The following is an 18,176-nucleotide window of genomic DNA, read 5'->3' on the forward strand; positions in this document are numbered from 1 at the left end:
GTCAAAAACAACTTTATATCAAAGGAGTGCCTTTGATTTGATGGCCTGCACATGTGCAGTTCGGTGCGAGAAGACTGTTAGACCCGATGATGTGTTTCTACGTATGAGCTTAGCTAGCCAACATTGCCATGACATCGCCTATGAGTGCTATCAGGGAGTTCTATAGCAGAAGCAGTTTCTGCCCATCTTCATACTGTGCTCTGTGTGGTTACAGCTTTGACTGCATGCTGAAGGTGAATTCAGAGTCATTTAGTGGCTAGCTACACTACAAACATAATTTTACCAGGTTTCTGTGAAGCAATTGTAATGACAGTCTGACACAACATACCCAAGAGTTTCCTGATTTGCAAAGGTTAGTCTGTGTTATTTTATTGTTTATTAGAAACATAGTTTGAGATCATTCTGAGGGGATTTTTCCATTGGTTGAATGGGGATTTGGGCTTCCTGGGAAAATGTCAGAGGTTGCTAAAGTAACAAAGGGGGGCGCGGGGCTTAGCGAAGCCCTCTTGGGATCGTTTCGTGCCACTCTACCTATTCTTATTCTACTGGTGTATTTGAAGTAATTTCCCTCTCTGTTGGTACATTTGAACTCAGAAAGCCATGGACTATTTATTTGCAGCTATTATAAAAAGCATCAGACAGAAAATAATGGAAAAAATAAGAACATTATTGACAATGTTTGAAACGTTTATTATATTTAAAAATACACTTTTTCAACATCAAATTTTATTCTGTAACACACAGACTGTGGTTTAAAAATAAATATAACTTAAATACTGAAAGGCATTGATTTCACAGTTTTGTAAAATCATAAAAATATATTTATGATAATACAAATAATTATACAGGGAATACAATATACAACTTTCTGCAGTTTGAATAAAATAGTTGTCAAAATCAGTATCATAAGAAATTTGGCCACTTATGGTCATATACCAGCCAGTGGTGAACAATCTGTTCAATACAAAACTCCCTTAGGGAGAAAAAAGACATTTTCTGTAGGACCATCATGAGAACAGATGATTCTGTATACTCAACGTAGCACCTCTCTCTCAGTCAGACGATTCAAGGCTATCTAACCTACTACATTACAATACTGAGGAACTGTGATCCAGGTGTGACCAGCAGATCTTCTTTGAAAACAGAGCCAGCCTGTTCCTGTAGTTATTCCTGCAGTTGTTCCTGCAGTTGTTCCTGCTGTTATTGTTGTCGGTCTCTATATGAGGCTGTCGATGCTGTTCCTGTAGGTCTGTAAAGGTTCCTCAATGTCTGAGGTGCTGTTCAGATCAAACTTGTTAGCTGGAAGGAGGCAATGAAGAGCACATTGATGAGTATTATCAAGTAAGAAATAGCCGTTCTGAATCAAATCTGTGTTATGAAACAGAGATATTTTTGAATTTCTTATAACTTTCTTATACCTAGCAAATGACTGTGAGTGGAGAAGATAAGGGACTTCTTCTGTGTTTACCTTTCTGTCTGATTCGTTTGAGGAGCCATGCGGCCAGAGACAGGACAGATAATGACACAGCGCCCCCTGCTGCCAGGCCTAGGATAGTGGGGTTCAATGGAGGCTCAGGTGTGGCTGGAGGAAACAAGAAACAACAGAGGAAAACAGTCAAACAATCTGAATCAACTGATCGGTCACATCACTGACTGCAACCCTCTCAAAAATATTTGTATTTTGGTAGCCCCCTTATGTAGGATACGCATTCATTATGCATTCATAAAGCCTTTATAACCGCTACATAAGACATACTTTGTCCCGATGACCAGCGAATATCCAGTTTGGTTGTCTCACAGAATATTCAGTTTGATTGTGTCTCACAGAATATTCAGTTTGATTGTGTCTCACAGAGAGAGTAACAGAGGTTATAACATACCGTAATTTCCGGACTATTAAGTGCACCTGAATATAAGCCGCACCCACTGAATTAAAAAATATATATTATTTTGAACATAAATAAGCCGCACATGTCTATAAGCCGCAGGTGACTACCGGTACATTGAAACAAATTAACTTTACACAGGCTTTAACGAAACACGGCTTGTAACAAAAATAAATAGGCTTTAACGAAACATGGCTTGTAACAAAAATAAATAGGCTTTAACGAAACACGGCTTGTAACAAAAAATTAAAAAGGAGCAGTAAACAGTAGCCTACCAAGAAAGTCGTTGGTCACTATCTTCCTCCTCCTGTGCACTGAAACCATCTCCTTCGGTGTCGGAGTTGAATAGCCTCAGAATTGCTTCATCCGATATTGGATCGTTTTCATTGTCGCTCTCGTCACTTTCATCCGGAGGCAAATCCCCCGCTGAGCCCTCTTCAACACGCAGCAGTCCAGCCTTTCGAAACCCGTTGATGATAGTGGATTTTTTGACAATGCTCCACGCTGTCAGGACCCACAAATTTGAAAGCGGGAAAAATCCATATATTAGCCGCATCATTGTTTAAGCCGCGAAGTTCAAAGCGTGGGAAAAAAGTTGCGGCTAATAGTCCGGAATTTACGGTACCTGTGCTGGTAGGTGTGTCAGCGCTCCACTTCCCTGATGGTGAACACTGCATGTTTGGGGTCCCCTGGTAATCATAGCCCTCATCACAGCTGAAGTTGCAGACAGAGCCCCAGGGATGTGAGGGGGCCTCACAACTGACCTGACCTCCCAGAGGAACCACAGGAGAGAGGCACTGGACAGCTGAGAGAAGGTCACACAGTGGTTAGTATATAAAAATACCACAAAAGGTAACAAAAAGTTGTGAATGAAGTCATGAAAATGATTGTCGTTGGAGAGCTCATGTGTGTGGCGGACATCCATAAGGAGATAAGACCTATAGGTAAAATGGATACCCGCATGACTGCAACGCGCTTTGGATTAAAGCATCTGCTAAATGGCATATAAATATATATATTGAGTTACCCCCCCCCCACGGAGTTGCCCTCAGAACAGCCTCAATTCGTCGGACATGGACTCTACAAGGTGTCGAAAGCATTCCACAGGGATGCTGGCTCATGTTGACTCCAATGCTTCCCACAGTTGTGTCAAGTTGGCTGGATGTGCTTTGGGTGATGGACCATTCTTGATACATGGGAAACTGTTGAGCGTGAAAAACCCAGCAGCGTTGCAGTTCTTGACACAATCAAATCGTTGCACCTGGCACCTACTACCATACCCCCTTCAAAGTCACTTAAATATTTTGTCTTGCCCATTCACCCTCTGAATGGCACACAGACACAATCCAATTGTTTTAAGGCTTAAAAATCCTTAATTAATCTGTCTCCTCCCCTTCATCTACACTGATTGAAGTTGATTTAACAAGTGACATCAATAAGTGATCATAGCTTTCACCTGGATTCACCTGGTCAGTCTTTGTCATGGAAAGAACAGGTGTTTGTAATATTTTGTGCACTCGGGCTGAGTAAAACCTCTTACTTCACCTCTTTCTCTCCATTCAAACTCAGTCTATACTGTTTTAGTATCGTGTGTAAATGTGTAAATTGACTGAGTTTCAACAGAGAAGAAGAGAGAGGAGCGAAATGAGAGGTTTTGCTCAGCCAAAAATCTGTCCGTGAAAATAAGCCCCTGAAGTGACGAATTTTTGTATGAAGGTCAATGAGATGGTGTTAAATTTGGTCAACAAAAAAATGTCATTGCTAGTTTGCTACGTCAGGCTTATTTGATCGAATAGAAGTTTCGTAATTGTTATGTTTATGACCCTGGTAGTTCGGGGCTCCAGCGGTCTAAGGCACTGAATCTCAATGTAAGAGGCATCACTGCAGTCCCTGCTTCGTATCCAGGCTGCATCTCATCCGGACGTAATTGGGAATCCTATTAGGCAGCACACAATTGGCCCAGCGTTGTCCGGTTGTAGGCCGTCATTGTAAATAAGAAATTGTTCTTAAGTAACTTGCAAAGTTAAATAAATATATGTTGTTTTACGAATGCACTGATATAAGTGGACGCACGTGTCATTTCAGCAACTTTGAGAAAAATTACTTAATATTGGAGTTGTGCCTGTTGTTTTCATAGAGATAGATGGGGGACTCGTCATGCATATAGCCCTTTTAGCAGGGAGATTGCCATTGAAGGCCTCCACCAGTTTCAAGTAGTCACCTGGGTGGGATTCTATGAGTTGGGAACAATCAGCCAATGAAGAAGAAGAAAATGTAATACTTCAACATTCTCACCTCCTCCCGCCTGCCTTGCATCTTTGAGGACATGTATTTCCATTGTTAGAGTGGTCATATGTCTATCTTGTCAATAAAGACATTGGTTTAATAACTCTTGTCAATATAGACAATGGTTTAAATCAGGTCTATTTTAAAGATGCAAAAAAGTTTGTCCTTACCTTCACAGTGTGGTATCTTCTCACTCCACTCAGCAGCTGATGTGCAGGTCACCGTGATCGCCCCCTTTAGGAGATAACCCTCAGAGCAGCTAAAGTTACAGCTGCTTCCATAGGTGAAGTCTTCTCCACAGGTGATATCGCCATCCTGTGGCTGCTGGAGGGTAGGGCAGCTTACAGCTACAAGACAGAGTGAATAGTGGTGCAGTGGTCAGTCTGTGTCCAGAGACAATTCTAGACTGTCATACATTTACAAAACTCTATTTGTCCTCCTAGATATTTCTGAATGGAAAATGTCCTGTGTCATTCATATATTTATAGCAACTACAGTTGATGTAACATGTTATGGGGGCTACGTTTACAGATATCCAGAACCTGTACACACCAACACACTGCGGCTGTGAGTCGTTCCACTGTCCCGAGGCTCCACACTGCAGGGTAGCAGAGCTGGAGGCCAGCCTCTCATAGCCCTCCTCACAGGTAAAGGTACAGGTGGACAGGTAGCTGAAGGAGCCCAGGGGATGGGAGCAGGCCATGGAACCCTTCCCAGGTTCATACAGCTCACTGCATAAGGCCACTGAGAAGGAGAGGGCAGATCGCAATACATGACTAAATGTGCCACGATGAAGACATTACTCAAGATACACAACAACTGAAATACAGGAGGTCTAAGCTGTCATACTAGTATGAAGACCAACAGCAAGACACTGAAGTAATTCAAAGAAAGTACAAATCAAAAGTTTACAACAAATGGTAGCTGTTATTTTATTCTCTTATTAGTCTTTCCAGAACACCTTATTTATAAGGTTTATTAAAGGATATATTTACATTCACATGTGGGAGGCTGTTCCGACCATGATTCTGAGGCTGTGCATCTCACAGGCCCGGAGCTGCTCAGCCGGTACCCCTCTTCACAGGAATACTGACACGTCAAGTCAAAGGACAGATTCCAATTGGGGTGAGAGCAACTGACACTGGCTTTAGCAGGGACAGGGACCTCCTCCATCTTTCATTCAACAACTGCCGACAAAGGAAAACAGGCAAGGAGATAAGGGGCAGTATTTTCACGTCCGGATGAAAAACGTTCCCAAATTAAACTGCCTGCTACTCGGGCCCAGAAGGTAGGCTATGCATATTATTAGTAGATTTGGATGGAAAACACTCTGAAGTTTCTAAAACTGTTTGAATGATGTCTGTGAGTATAACAGAACTCATATGGCAGGTAACGATTTGACTGGTGTAGTGTTAGCTAGCTACATAGTTGTCTTTGTCATAGTTTGATAATTGTGTAGTTTAGAGTAATTATCGAGGTTAGCTAGCCAGCTATTTTCGTCCCCCGCGACGCCATCTTCCAAACCTAGCCAACTATTACCGCCGAGCAGCATTGTAGAAACTAAATACATTACAAAGGAACGTCTTGATTAGTGTTATGTTAGCTAGCTACATAGTTGCCTTTGTATCATGATAATGGTGTAGTACTGAAACTATCGAGGTTACCTAGCCAGCTACACTTTCAAACAAAGTCAACAACGCAGCCACTGCTAGCTAGCCTACTTCACCAGCCAGCAGTACTGTATCATTTTAGTCTCTTTAGTCAATAAGATTTTTGCAACGTAAGCTTAACTTTCTGAACATTCGAGACGTGTAGTCCACTTGTCATTCCAATCTCCTTTGCATTAGCGTAGCCTCTTCTGTAGCTTGTCAACTATGTGTCTGTCTATCCCTGTTCTCTCCCCTCTGCACAGGCCATACAAACGCTACACACCGCGTGGCCGCTGCCACTCTAACCTGGTGGTCCCAGCGCGCACGACCCACGTGGAGTTCCAGGTCTCCGGCAGCCTCTGGAACTGCCGGACTGCGGCCAACAAGGCAGAGTTCATCTCAGCCTATGCTACCCTCCAGTCCCTCGACTTCTTGGCGCTGACGGAAACATGGATTACCACAGATAACACTGCTACTCCTACTGCTCTCTCCTCGTCTGCCCACGTGTTCTCGCATACCCCGAGAGCATCTGGCCAGCGGGGTGGTGGCACTGGAATCCTCATCTCTCCCAAGTGGACTTTCTCTCTTTCTCCCCTGACCCATCTGTCTATCGCCTCCTTTGAATTCCATGCTGTCACAGTTACCAGCCCTTTCAAGCTTAACATCCTTATCATTTATCGCCCTCCAGGTTCCCTTGGAGAGTTCATCAATGAGCTTGACGCCTTGATAAGTTCATTTCCTGAGGATGGCTCACCTCTCACAGTTCTGGGTGACTTTAACCTCCCCACCTCTACCTTTGACTCATTCCTCTCTGCCTCCTTCTTTCCACTCCTCTCCTCTTTTGACCTCACCCTCTCCCCTTCCCCCCTACTCACAAGGCAGGCAATACGCTTGACCTCATCTTTACTAGATGCTGTTCTTCCACTAATCTCATTGCAACTCCCCTCCAAGTCTCCGACCACTACCTTGTATCCTTTTCCCTCTCGCTCTCCTCCAACACTTCTCACTCTGCCCCTACTCGGATGGTATTGCGCCGTCGCAACCTTCGCTCTCTCTCTCCCGCTACTCTCTCCTCTTCCATCCTATCATCTCTTCCCTCTGCTCAAACCTTCTCCAACCTATCTCCTGATTCTGCCTCCTTAACCCTCCTCTCCTCCCTTTCTGCATCCTTTGACTCTCTATGTCCCCTATCCTCCAGGTCGGCTCGGTCCTCCCCTCCTGCTCCGTGGCTCGACGACTCATTGCGAGCTCACAGAACAGGGCTCCGGGCAGCCGAGCGGAAATGGAGGAAAACTCACTCCCTCCTCTCTACATTTTCCTCTTCTGTTTCTGCTGCTAAAGGCACTTTCTACCACTCTAAATTCCAAGCATCTGCCTCTAACCCTAGGAAGCTCTTTGCCACCTTCTCCTCCCACCTGAATCCTCCTCCCCCTCCCCCCCTCCTCCCTCTCTGCGGATGACTTCGTCAACCATTTTGAAAAGAAGGTCGACGACATCCGATCCTCGTTTGTTAAGTCAAACGACACCGCTGGTCCTGCTCACACTGCCCTACCCTGTGCTTTGACCTCTTTCTCCCCCCTCTCTCCATATGAAATCTCGCGTCTTGTGACGGCCGGCCGCCCAACAACCTGCCCGCTTGACCCTATCCCCTCCTCTCTTCTCCAGACCATTTCCGGAGACCTTCTCCCTTACCTCACCTCGCTCATCAACTCATCCTTGACCGCTGGCTACGTCCCTTCCATCTTCAAGAGAGCTAGAGTTGCACCCCTTCTGAAAAAACCTACACTCAATCCCTCCGATGTCAACAACTATCCCTTCTTTCTTTCTTCTCCAAAACTCTTGAGCGTGCCGTCCTTGGCCAGCTCTCTTGCTATCTCTCTCAGAATTACCTTCCTGATCCAAATCAGTCAGGTTTCAAGACTGGTCATTCAACTGAGACTGCTCTTCTCTGTGTCACGGAGGCTCTCCGCACTGCTAAAGCTAATTCTCTCTCCTCTGCTCTCATCCTTCTAGACCTATCTGCTGCCTTTGATACTGTGAACCATCAGATCCTCCTCTCCACCCTCTCCGAGTTGGGCATCTCTGGCGCGGCTTACTCTTGGATTGCGTCCTACCTGACAGGTCGCTCCTACCAGGTGGCATGGCGAGAATCCGTCTCCACACCACGTGCTCTCACCACTGGTGTCCCCCAGGGCTCAGTTCTAGGCCCTCTCCTATTCTCGCTATACACCAAGTCACTTGGCTCTGTCATATCCTCACATGGTCTCTCCTATCATTGTTATGCAGACGACACACAATTAATCTTCTCCTTTCCCCCTTCTGATAACCAGGTGGCGAATCGCATCTCTGCATGTCTGGCAGACATATCAGTGTGGATGATGGATCACCACCTCAAGCTGAACCTCGGCAAGACGGAGCTGCTTTTCCTCCCGGGGAAGGACTGCCCGTTCCATGATCTCGCCATCACGGTTGACAACTCCCTTGTGTCCTCCTCCCAGAGTGCTAAGAACCTTGGCGTGACCCTGGACAACACCCTGTCGTTCTCCACTAACATCAAGGCGGTGACCCGATCCTGTAGGTTCATGCTCTACAACATTCGCAGAGTACGACCCTGCCTCACACAGGAAGCGGCGCAGGTCCTAATCCAGGCACTTGTCATCTCCCGTCTGGATTACTGCAACTCGCTGTTGGCTGGGCTCCCTGCCTGTGCCATTAAACCCCTACAACTCATCCAGAACGCCGCAGCCCGTCTGGTGTTCAACCTTCCCAAGTTCTCTCACCTCACCCCGCTCCTCCGCTCTCTCCACTGGCTTCCAGTTGAAGCTCGCATCCGCTACAAGACCATGGTGCTTGCCTACGGAGCCGTGAGGGGAATGGCACCTCCGTACCTTCAGGCTCTGATCAGTCCCTACACCCAAACGAGGGCACTGCGCTCATCCACCTCTGGCCTGCTGGCCCTCCTACCTCTGTGGAAGCACAGTTCCCGCTCAGCCCAGTCAAAACTGTTCACTGCTCTGGCACCCCTATGGTGGAACAAGCTCCCTCACGATGCCAGGATAGCGGAGTCAATCACCACCTTCCGGAGACACCTGAAACCCCACCTCTTTAAGGAATACCTGGGATAGGATAAAGTAATCCTTCTAACCCCCCCCCCCCCTAAAAGATTTAGATGCACTATTGTAAAGTGGTTGTTCCACTGGATATCATAAGGTGAATGCACCAATTTGTAAGTCGCTCTGGATAAGAGCGTCTGCTAAATGACGTAAATGTAAATGAGGTAAAAACCTGAGAAATATTCAACCAGGAAGTGGGAAATCTGAGGCTTGTAGTTTTTCAAGTTAATTCCTTTCCAATTTGTAGTGTTACCGGGGTCATGTTGCACTTTCTAAGGCTTCCACTAGATGTCAACAGTCTTTAGAACGTTGTTTCAGGCTTTTACTGTGAGTAGTGACCCAACAAGAGCTATTCCAACCAGGTGTCCTAGGATAAGGCATGAGCTCAATCACGCGTGCAGGCTTGGGAGCGAGCTGAGTTCATCTTCATTCCTAAAGAGAACGGAATCGTCCGGTTGGAATTTTATTTTAAGATTTATGTTAAAAACATCCTAAAGATTGATTCTATACATCGTTTGACATGATTCTACAAACTGTAGTATAACTTTTTTGACTTTTCATCTGGAGTTAGCAAGCGCGCGCCTGGAATAGTGAACCTAACACGTGAACAAAATGGAGGTATTTGGACATAAAGATTAACTTTATCGAACAAAACAAACATTTATTGTTGAACTGGGATTCCTGGAAGTGCATTCTGATGAAGATCAAAGGCAAGTGAATATTTATCATACTATTTCTGAGTTTTCTTGACTCCAAAATGGTGGGTTTCTGTTTGGCTTGTTGTTGTTGTCTGAGCGCCGTACTCAGATTATTGCAAAGTTTGCTTTCGCCTTGAAGCTTTTTTGAAATCTGACACAGCGGTTGCATTAAGGAGGAGTGTATCTATAATTCTGTGCATTTCACCTGTATATTTTGTCAAAGTTTATGATAAGTATTGTGGCAAAGAAGGGGGTCGAGTGATAAATGGCAGATATGTGAGGGCAGAACTAATAAACGGGCTCTGCCCGATCACTAAAATGGCCACCCCGATCAGAACTACAGATCACAAAATGGACGACTGCCAAAACTACAATTCCCAGAAGCAAGGGGAACCCTCAGAAGGTGGAGCCGACCCACAGATAAAGGGTCAAGAAAAACCAGGAAGAGAGAGAGAGGGCGGGAAGGATCTATGAACCATAGAGAAAGAGACAATCTACATTGGCTGGATTTACCGTGTACGAGCTGGACTGTTTTGGACTTACCTGTTGCCGTTTAGACCTGAACCTACCGAGAACCAGATTTGTGTACCGAACCCTGCTATCCTTGACCTTACCTGTGGCCTGGGTGGACCAGGACAGAGAAACAAACACACAGGTACTGTCATGTTCGAAAAAACTTTAATTCTGGGCTGACTTTGGTGACAGTTTACCACTTAATTTGTGACAAACGCTCCTAACTTTGAAGAGGTTTGCCACAGTATTTCTGTAAATTGATGTGGCTCTCTGCAAAATCACCGGGGGTTTGGAAGCAAATCATTACTGAACATTACGCGCCAATGTAAACTGAGATTTTTGGATATAAATATGAACTTTATTGAACAAACATGCATGTATTGTGTAACATGAAGTCCAATGAGTGCCATCTGATGAAGATCATCAAAGGTTAGTGATTAATTTTAGCTGTATTTCTGTTTTTTGTGACGCCTCTCCTTGCTTGGAAAATGGCTGTGTGGTTTTTCTTGTTAGGTGTTGTCCTAACATAATCTAATGCTATGCTTTCGCCGTAAAGCCTTTTTGAAAATCGGACACTGTGGTTGGATTAAGGAGAATCTTATATTTAAAATGGCGTATAATGGTTGTATGTGTGATACATTTGAATAATGAGATTTCTGTTTTGAATTTGGCGCTCTGCTATTTCACTGGTTGTTGTCAAATCGATCCCGCTAACGGGATTCGCGTGTTAAGGGGTCTCTAAGAGGTTTTAAGAGATCTTTGAATGTGATAGCAGTTGGTTTCATACTGCCTGTATTAGATTATTGGACTATATCATCCTGGGCTTGCTTACCGTGTTCACACTGCTCTCCGTAGGAGCCCTCAAAGCATTTACAGCGGTGGCTGTTGATGGTCTCCACACACACTCCATGGTAACATGAGTCGCTCTGACACGAGGCTGTGAAGCACAGAGCCATCTTCTTCTTCATACACGAACGTCGTTCCATTTCCCTCTGTCCTCTCTTGATGTACATCTCCACACAATCCTCGTTGTTCCCCCCGTTGTTGGGTTCCCCGTCTGCCCAGTTCTCTGCCTCTTTAGTCAGGGTCTTATTGGTCCCCACCCAGGTCCACATGTCGTCCACCTTACGGATCCCTATCCAGTAATAGTTGGTCTGCCTGGGCAGGATGCTGTTAAGGTGGGAGATCTCTCCACGGTTCTGGATGGCCACCATGTCAGTGTAGTGCTCCGTGCACCACTTTCTAGCAGTGTCCCAGTTCATAGTTTTGTTGGAGTGATGGTAGGACCAGTGTTATATCTAGCCTAGCTGTAGAAGAACGCACATCACTCTGTCGTTTAATGACATGTGCCACTCATCCTGTTAACCCATTCATCCGTAAAGCAGCACACTGTCGTAAACCATAACAACGTATAGTATGACGTACAGCACGTCGTACCATACATAACAACCAGCACTCTACTCTAGTGCACATGGTGACAACTGAGGAATGACATCTAAAAAAAGGTCAATATTGACATACAGTACATGAATGAGTTTACATGAATGGGATTTTAGAAATGCATAGATCTTTTGAAATGTGTTTCTTACTTGAGTACAGGAGGAAGAGGGTTATCCATGAGCTGGGGCTTCTGGCTTGCTGTGATGCAGAGCAGAAGTCCTGTGGAGACAACATCAAGCCATACTTTAGAGACTGAGAAATTGTCACGTCCTGACAATAGAAAGCTTTTATTTTCTATAGTAGAGTAGGTCAGGGTGTGACTGGGGGGTTGTTCTAGTTTATAATTTCTACGTGGGGTTCTAGGTTTATTTTCTATGTTGGTGATTTGTATGATTCCCAATTAGAGGCAGCTGGTTATCATTGTCTCTAATTGGGGATCATACTTAAGTAGCATTTTTTCACCTGTGGGTTATGGGATATTGTTTGTGTAGTTGCATTGTCGTCACATTTCGTTTATTCTTTATTGTTTTTGTATTTTGCTTAGTTTCACTTTATAATAAAGATGCTGCACCGTTTCCGTTTCTAGAAACGAACGTGACAGAAATGCATTGGCTGTCTGAAATATATATAAACTAACTGGTGCATCTTCATTTTAAGGCATAAATCAATTCTCTCAACAGTACTTACCATTGTAAGTTTAAAATGTGATGCTCTTTTGCAGGTAAATCTCCAAAGGATATGTTTCTAGTGTTATCAATTGGATGAAATGATACTGCTCTCTTGTACTCTGTGCATATTGTGGCATACAGCAGGTCAGCCACCAAGGGGAGACTTGTCAAGGCCTGGTGGCAGACGGAGTATACATCACGAGGCGATGGCTCCCTCTGCTGGACGTGCCAGGTCTCGATGGGTTCTCCGGCCAGGGCTGATTTGGGGATTGGTGAGTAATCAAGGGCTGATTGCTCACCAGCTGTACAAGTCCCATAAAGCTGCCAGAAGGGCAGCACACAGGGAGAGTGGGGGAAGAAAGGACTCCCTTATAGTTTGGGTCAGTTACAGAGGTAACAGGAGTGAGTTCAGTTTTTGATCCCCACAGGATACAGCAAGACCCGGAGCCCAGAAGACAGTATCCCGGAGACGGTCTCATGGGGGAGACCTATTCTTTTCTTTTGAACTATTATTTTAATGAACACCTTTGAAACTGAGCTAATCCTACTCTGTCCGTGTCTGATCTGTGTAAATGTTTTGACCCAACCCCCTGGTCTGCCACAATCCATACCTCTAGTTAGGGATAAGGAATTCTGGTCCCGGAGGGCAGAGTAATTCAAATGGGTTGTGCTAAACCACCTGACTTATTGCAACTAATAGTAGCTCATAGCTGAATGGAATAAATACATTGAGTCAATGGATATAAATTATTCTAAGCTAGGCAGGCACTGTTCTTAACAAGAGTGAGACTGCCCACTGCTAAAGATACTGGTGTGATTCAAAGCCGGAAACACCTTAGGCCTGTCCTTGCATAACTCTTGTCCTAGATGACGATATTCAGAATAAATAGTGGAAACTGGAAAGCCCTGGACTGTGATTTCAGAGGAAATGAACAGCACACAGAGACATGTACAGTACAATGCATTCGGAAAGTATTCAGACTCCTTTTTGCAAATGTATTATTTTTTACATTTTTATTTACATAAGTATTCAGACACTGCTATGAGACTCGAAATTGAGCTCAGGTGAACCATGTTTCCATTGATCATCCTTGAGATGTTTCTACAACATTGATGAGGGGAAAAAAGCATTGAATCCATTTTAGTATAATGCTGTAACGTGGTCTGAACACTTTCTGAATATGCTATATTGCTCTGGAACAAGACTGGCTGTTGGACAGGTTCTGAGTAACAGTCCTTTGCCTGTATTTAGGGTTCACCAAACTAACACTCTCCCTGAGGCCAACAGGATATGTTTTTGTGCTCCCATATCACACAAACTTCCTGTATGGACTTTATGCTTGGCTCGCAGCCTCCAGGACCATCAGTCATAATGGTGTTGATGTCACAATTTTTGGGAGAAGGCCTTTCATTTCAACTCTGCGCTGGTTGCAGATACACGCTACTATGCATCATCAAACATTTTCAAAACTGGTACAAAATAAAATGCAACTGAATTTTTATTTTAATGATTTTGAATCATTGCAGTGACATCTGTGTTGTTTTGTTAACAGGGGTGTATAGCCATATGGCAGACATATACAGAGGGGGAGTTTCCCTCTATTCTTTATCATCGGACCAGGTAATCTCGTAGTCTTTGAAAACACTCTTCAGCTTCTCAACAGACACTGAATGATCTGCTTTGCCATAGCCCTGAAATAGATGGGACACACACACACAGCATATGTTATTTTCAGGAGGTTTTGAGAATGTTTTCCTCTCCTCTGTTTGGTGACCATTCCCCTCTGGGGAGAAGGCCCTTACTGGCACATTGAACTGAAATGCACTTACAGTTGATTCCCCAAAAACATGCAGTTTTTTGTCTTTGCTGTTGTGCTCAATCTTCCCTCCTCCAAGACAGTTGCACTCCAGTCCCAAAGCCGTTATTGGTGGGGTGACCTTCTCAAATATATGATCTGAAAATCAGTCAAAGTGATAAAGATGACATCTGAAGGGGAGGGGAGGGGATGTGATGTTTGAAGGCCAAGGCATACAATTTTACAGTTACAACCAAGAGTGATTTTATTTTTTTTGCACAATTAGTCACCTCATGCAGGCCTAGGGTCCATCTATGTTTATATCCAAGACAGGCCCTGGGCATTAGCGGTCATTTAAGGCCCGACCAAAAAATGACTTGTATATATTTTATTATGTTAGTCACTGACAGTCACTCAATTAGCCCATGTCAGCTAACATTTTCTTCAGTGGTAAGTTAGTCTAGCCAGCTATCTAAACTAGTAGTAATCATGGCCGAATTGCTGACCAGGCAGAAAGGGCCCATGTCCAGCGGCCCTGACCTCCTTGGGGCCCCTATTGATTTTGTTAGTCACTTTCAATGAGATATCATATTAACATGGCATTAGTCAAGGCAAAATGTGTAGAATTTCAGGAAATTCGCTTTAAAACTTCAAAAATGTCTCTACACCACATGGCAAAATGTGTAGAATTTCAGGAAATGTGCTTTAAAGCTGCAACCATTTCTCTACGCCCCATGGCGAAATGTGTAGAATTGCAGGAAATTAACTTTAAAACTTTAAAATTTCTTCTCTCTGAAGAAACTTACATTTCTTCTCTTTAGTGCCCCCTAAGAGCGGGGGCACTAAAATGTTTTGTCGGAGAGGTGGGGGGCCACCCAACCAAATCTCACTGAGCCCCCAAAAGGCTAGGGCCGGCTCTGTTTGTATATGTAATATGCAGCTCTTATGTAGCTATCTTTAGGCATATGCATGTTGACAATGCTCCAACGTCCTGTATTTGGTTGCCTGCAGTTGCAGACAGTAGCCTATATAGTGCAATGGCACATTCAATAGCTACTATGTTATTGAGCTTCATGCCGTCGGTTTACTAGCAAATGGCGTTAGATATCATAGTAACAATTTATAACAAGGTCTGCTACATTTTGCCACTGGTAGACATTTAGTACAGCGGGATTGGTGTACGTGGGCAATGGGTGCCTCAAAGCAATGCTGTCTGACCACCGCCATGAAAGAGACAAGGCAAACTTACTGTGATACTGCCCAGCACTTTTTGTGCCTCTCACTATATCTTTGTAATCAGTTCCATCTTTTACTTTTATCCTCACTAAAATATACTTAAATGTTCCTTCTGGATCGACTTCAGCGTCGGGGACTTTACCCAAAGCGTCTGCCATTGCGACTCTGAAAATACGTACTGTTCACGGGACGCACAACCTTGTCACTGCTCTGCCTACGACACACACCATTCCTGCAGCACAGTGCTCATGAACCGACGGCCTTATCGGGTTTAGGGCGTGTTCCACCATTTAAAGAGAGCGTTTGAGTAGCATGCTACCATAAACGTACAGTAGCCTAAAGCCAACTTGTGCAAGTTGATATGACCATATCCATTTCCCAAAACAGGTGGGGCTCTAACAATATTGACTCTTTAATATGAATGTGTGTTGCTAAAGAGGAAGCATTTGTCAATTTTTTTGTTGTTGAATATCTTCATAAATGTGTCATACGCTCTTTATGTACAGTACTGTAAATGATACATTGGTAAAGAAATAAAAGTTTCACTTTTCAGTCATAGACTGTGCAAAAGGTCAAAACGTGGGATATAGTGAGGGTCAAAGGTCATGTCCTTGGCCACCATGAGTACAATGAAGCTGATGATACAGCAGATTCAAGACCATAACACACTTCACCCAAGGAAACTTGCTGCATGCCATGGCAGTCACATTTTATCAGGCCCAAGACTCACATTAATTAACTACACTGAACAAAAATATAAACACAACGAACACAATTACATTTTGTGGATGGCAATGTGAATGTACAGAGATACCGTGACGAGATCCTCAGGCTTATTGTCATGCAATTCATCCTCTGCGATCACCTCATGTTTCAGCATGATAATGCACGGCCCCATGTCGCAAGGATCTGTACACATTTCAGAGAAAACAGAAACTGTCCCAGTTCTTCCGTAGCCTGCATACTCACCAGACATGTCACCCATTGAGCATGTTTGGGATGCTGGATCAACGTGCACAACAGCATGTTCCAGTTCCTGCCAATATCCAACAAATTTGCACAGCCATTGAAGAGGAGTGGGACAACATTCCACAGGCCACAATCAACAGCCTTGATAAACTCTATGTGAAGGAGATGTGTCGCACTGCATGAGGCAAATGGTGGTCACACCCAGTGGCGATTTTAGCATGTAAATCTTGGTGGGGCAAAACCTAAAATAAGTGGGATGCATGCCAGCAAAGCCACTACACAACACTAAACAATACATTAATTGCACTATAACGGTGACAAACGATGACAACAAACTGGGCCTACATAAAGCTGTCCCAACAGCAGAGTCCCAACAGCCGTCCCATCACCTTACCACTACTACACCTGGCTATCAGCGGAGCCTTGTCTGGCAGCGAAACAGTTCATTCAGCCTCATTTACTGCCTTTTAAAGAAACAGATTTTATGGCTGACTTGCTTAAACAAATGTGGTTTCTAATGACAATTGAGATGTACAAACTATGTCAATAGTGGATGACGACAAGCAGATAAGAGGCAATCCGTAACTTCGATTAAGACATTGTGTGAGCTAGGACGGACGTAACGTTTGTCAATATAACTATTTGTTTTGCACCTTTTGAAATGTACAGCGACAGAATTCAGAACACGTGCCGTTCTTACAGTGTTCTCCCTGTACACCAAGTCAGAACAGCAGACGAAATTAAGAGGGGTAAATAAACCAAATTATTAGGTTGAGGCACATGGGCTACTAGTTTTTTAATTTAACCTTTATTTAAACAGGAAGTCACATTGAGATTAATAATCTATTTTACAAGAGAGCCCTGTACACATTACAATAAAAACGGAATATTAAAACAACATACACATGTTTATAAAACAATATTTCAGCACAATAAAAAATAAACATTTAATAAAAGTAATAAACTGCAACTACGTAGAGGTCCTCAATTGTCACGGTCGTGATAATGGACGGACCAAGGCGCAGCGTGTGTTGAGTTCCACATCTTTATTTGCAGTGAAAACTTAAACAATAAACATACAACGAATGTGAACCATGTGGTGCTGAATGCACTCACACAAAACAATATCCCACCAAAAGCAGGTGGGAACAGGGACACCTTAAGTATGATCCCCAATTAGAGACAACGATAATCAGCTGCCTCTAATTGGGAACCATACTCAATCCCAAACATAGAAATAAATTGACTAGAACACCCCCTAGTCACGCCCTGACCTACAACACCATAGAGAACCAAGGGCTCTCTATGGTCAGGGCATGACAGTACCCCCCCCCCCAAATGTGCGGCTGCATAACCTGAAACCAAATGGGGAGGGTAGGGGTGTGACTAGTGTTGGTGGCGGCTCCGGTGCGGGTCGTAGCCCCCGCCTGACCCCGGATTCAGCCATGGCGCCGGGCTGGATGCCGTGCCTGGACTGGGCATCGGCGCAGAGGAAGGCTCCAGCCTTGGAGCGGTACTGGATGCCGTGCCTGGACACCGGCGCAGAGGAAGGCTCTGGCCATGGAGCAGGACTGGACGCCGTGCCTGGACTGGGCACCGGTGCAGAGTAAGGGAACACCCCCTCCAAATGGACAAAAATGAATGGGAGCATATTGGCACTGTACGAATCATACACCCAGTGGACAATACCACCCAATTTGGTCCATATTCATCCAAATCATATTGCAAATTTCATATGGCAAATGCCAAGTGTCACACCCCAAAAATCCTACAGATGGCGAGCGCGCTCCACCGTGGATTTTCATATTGCAAATGTAACACAAGTCAACACCCAAGAGTCAAATTTTGAAAAAATGAACTTAAAAAAAAAAACTTAAAGTTCTTTCTGGGCCGTTTTTCGAAATTCTTAGATTTTTTTATTT

At 44.3% G+C, this 18,176-nt stretch overlaps 2 protein-coding genes across 2 annotated transcripts; both read right to left on the minus strand.

Moving 5' to 3' along the window:
- Nucleotides 1-1,821: 1,821 nt before the first annotated feature.
- Nucleotides 1,822-11,407, minus strand: LOC123724542 (P-selectin-like). The gene is made up of 5 exons (XM_045688708.1): nt 10,978-11,407; nt 4,725-4,916; nt 4,343-4,519; nt 2,512-2,691; nt 1,822-1,847 (listed from the first exon to the last, which is right to left on the minus strand). The coding sequence occupies exons 1-5, from the start codon at nt 11,405-11,407 to the stop codon at nt 1,822-1,824; spliced, it is 1,005 nt and encodes a 334-aa protein (XP_045544664.1).
- A 2,327-nt stretch (nt 11,408-13,734) lies between these two features.
- LOC106591792 (14 kDa phosphohistidine phosphatase) lies at nt 13,735-15,558 on the minus strand. Its single transcript, XM_014183053.2, has 3 exons — nt 15,299-15,558; nt 14,084-14,208; nt 13,735-13,945 (listed from the first exon to the last, which is right to left on the minus strand). Exons 1-3 carry the CDS (start codon nt 15,441-15,443, stop codon nt 13,853-13,855), a joined length of 363 nt encoding a protein of 120 aa, XP_014038528.1. The 5' UTR covers nt 15,444-15,558; the 3' UTR covers nt 13,735-13,852.
- Between the last annotated feature and the right edge of the window lie 2,618 nt (nt 15,559-18,176).

The sequence above is a fragment of the Salmo salar genome, chromosome ssa10 (assembly GCF_905237065.1).
Source record: "Salmo salar chromosome ssa10, Ssal_v3.1, whole genome shotgun sequence".
NCBI classification, from domain to species: domain Eukaryota; kingdom Metazoa; phylum Chordata; class Actinopteri; order Salmoniformes; family Salmonidae; genus Salmo; species Salmo salar.

Coding starts and splice junctions, on each gene's coding strand:
- LOC123724542 (XM_045688708.1), bottom strand. CDS start 11,407: ATGAACTGGGACACTGCTAGAAAGTGGTGCACGGAGCACTACACTGAC. Junction 4,520..4,724: donor CTCACAGCCGCAGTGTGTTG/GTGTGTACAGGT, acceptor TCTGTCTTGTAG/CTGTAAGCTGCCCTACCCTC. Junction 1,848..2,511: donor TGACACACCTACCAGCACAG/GTACCGTAAATT, acceptor TCTCTCTGTGAG/ACACAATCAAACTGAATATT.
- LOC106591792 (XM_014183053.2), bottom strand. CDS start 15,443: ATGGCAGACGCTTTGGGTAAAGTCCCCGACGCTGAAGTCGATCCAGAA. Junction 14,209..15,298: donor AAGTGCTGGGCAGTATCACA/GTAAGTTTGCCT, acceptor ACTGATTTTCAG/ATCATATATTTGAGAAGGTC. Junction 13,946..14,083: donor ATGTTTTTGGGGAATCAACT/GTAAGTGCATTT, acceptor CATCTATTTCAG/GGCTATGGCAAAGCAGATCA.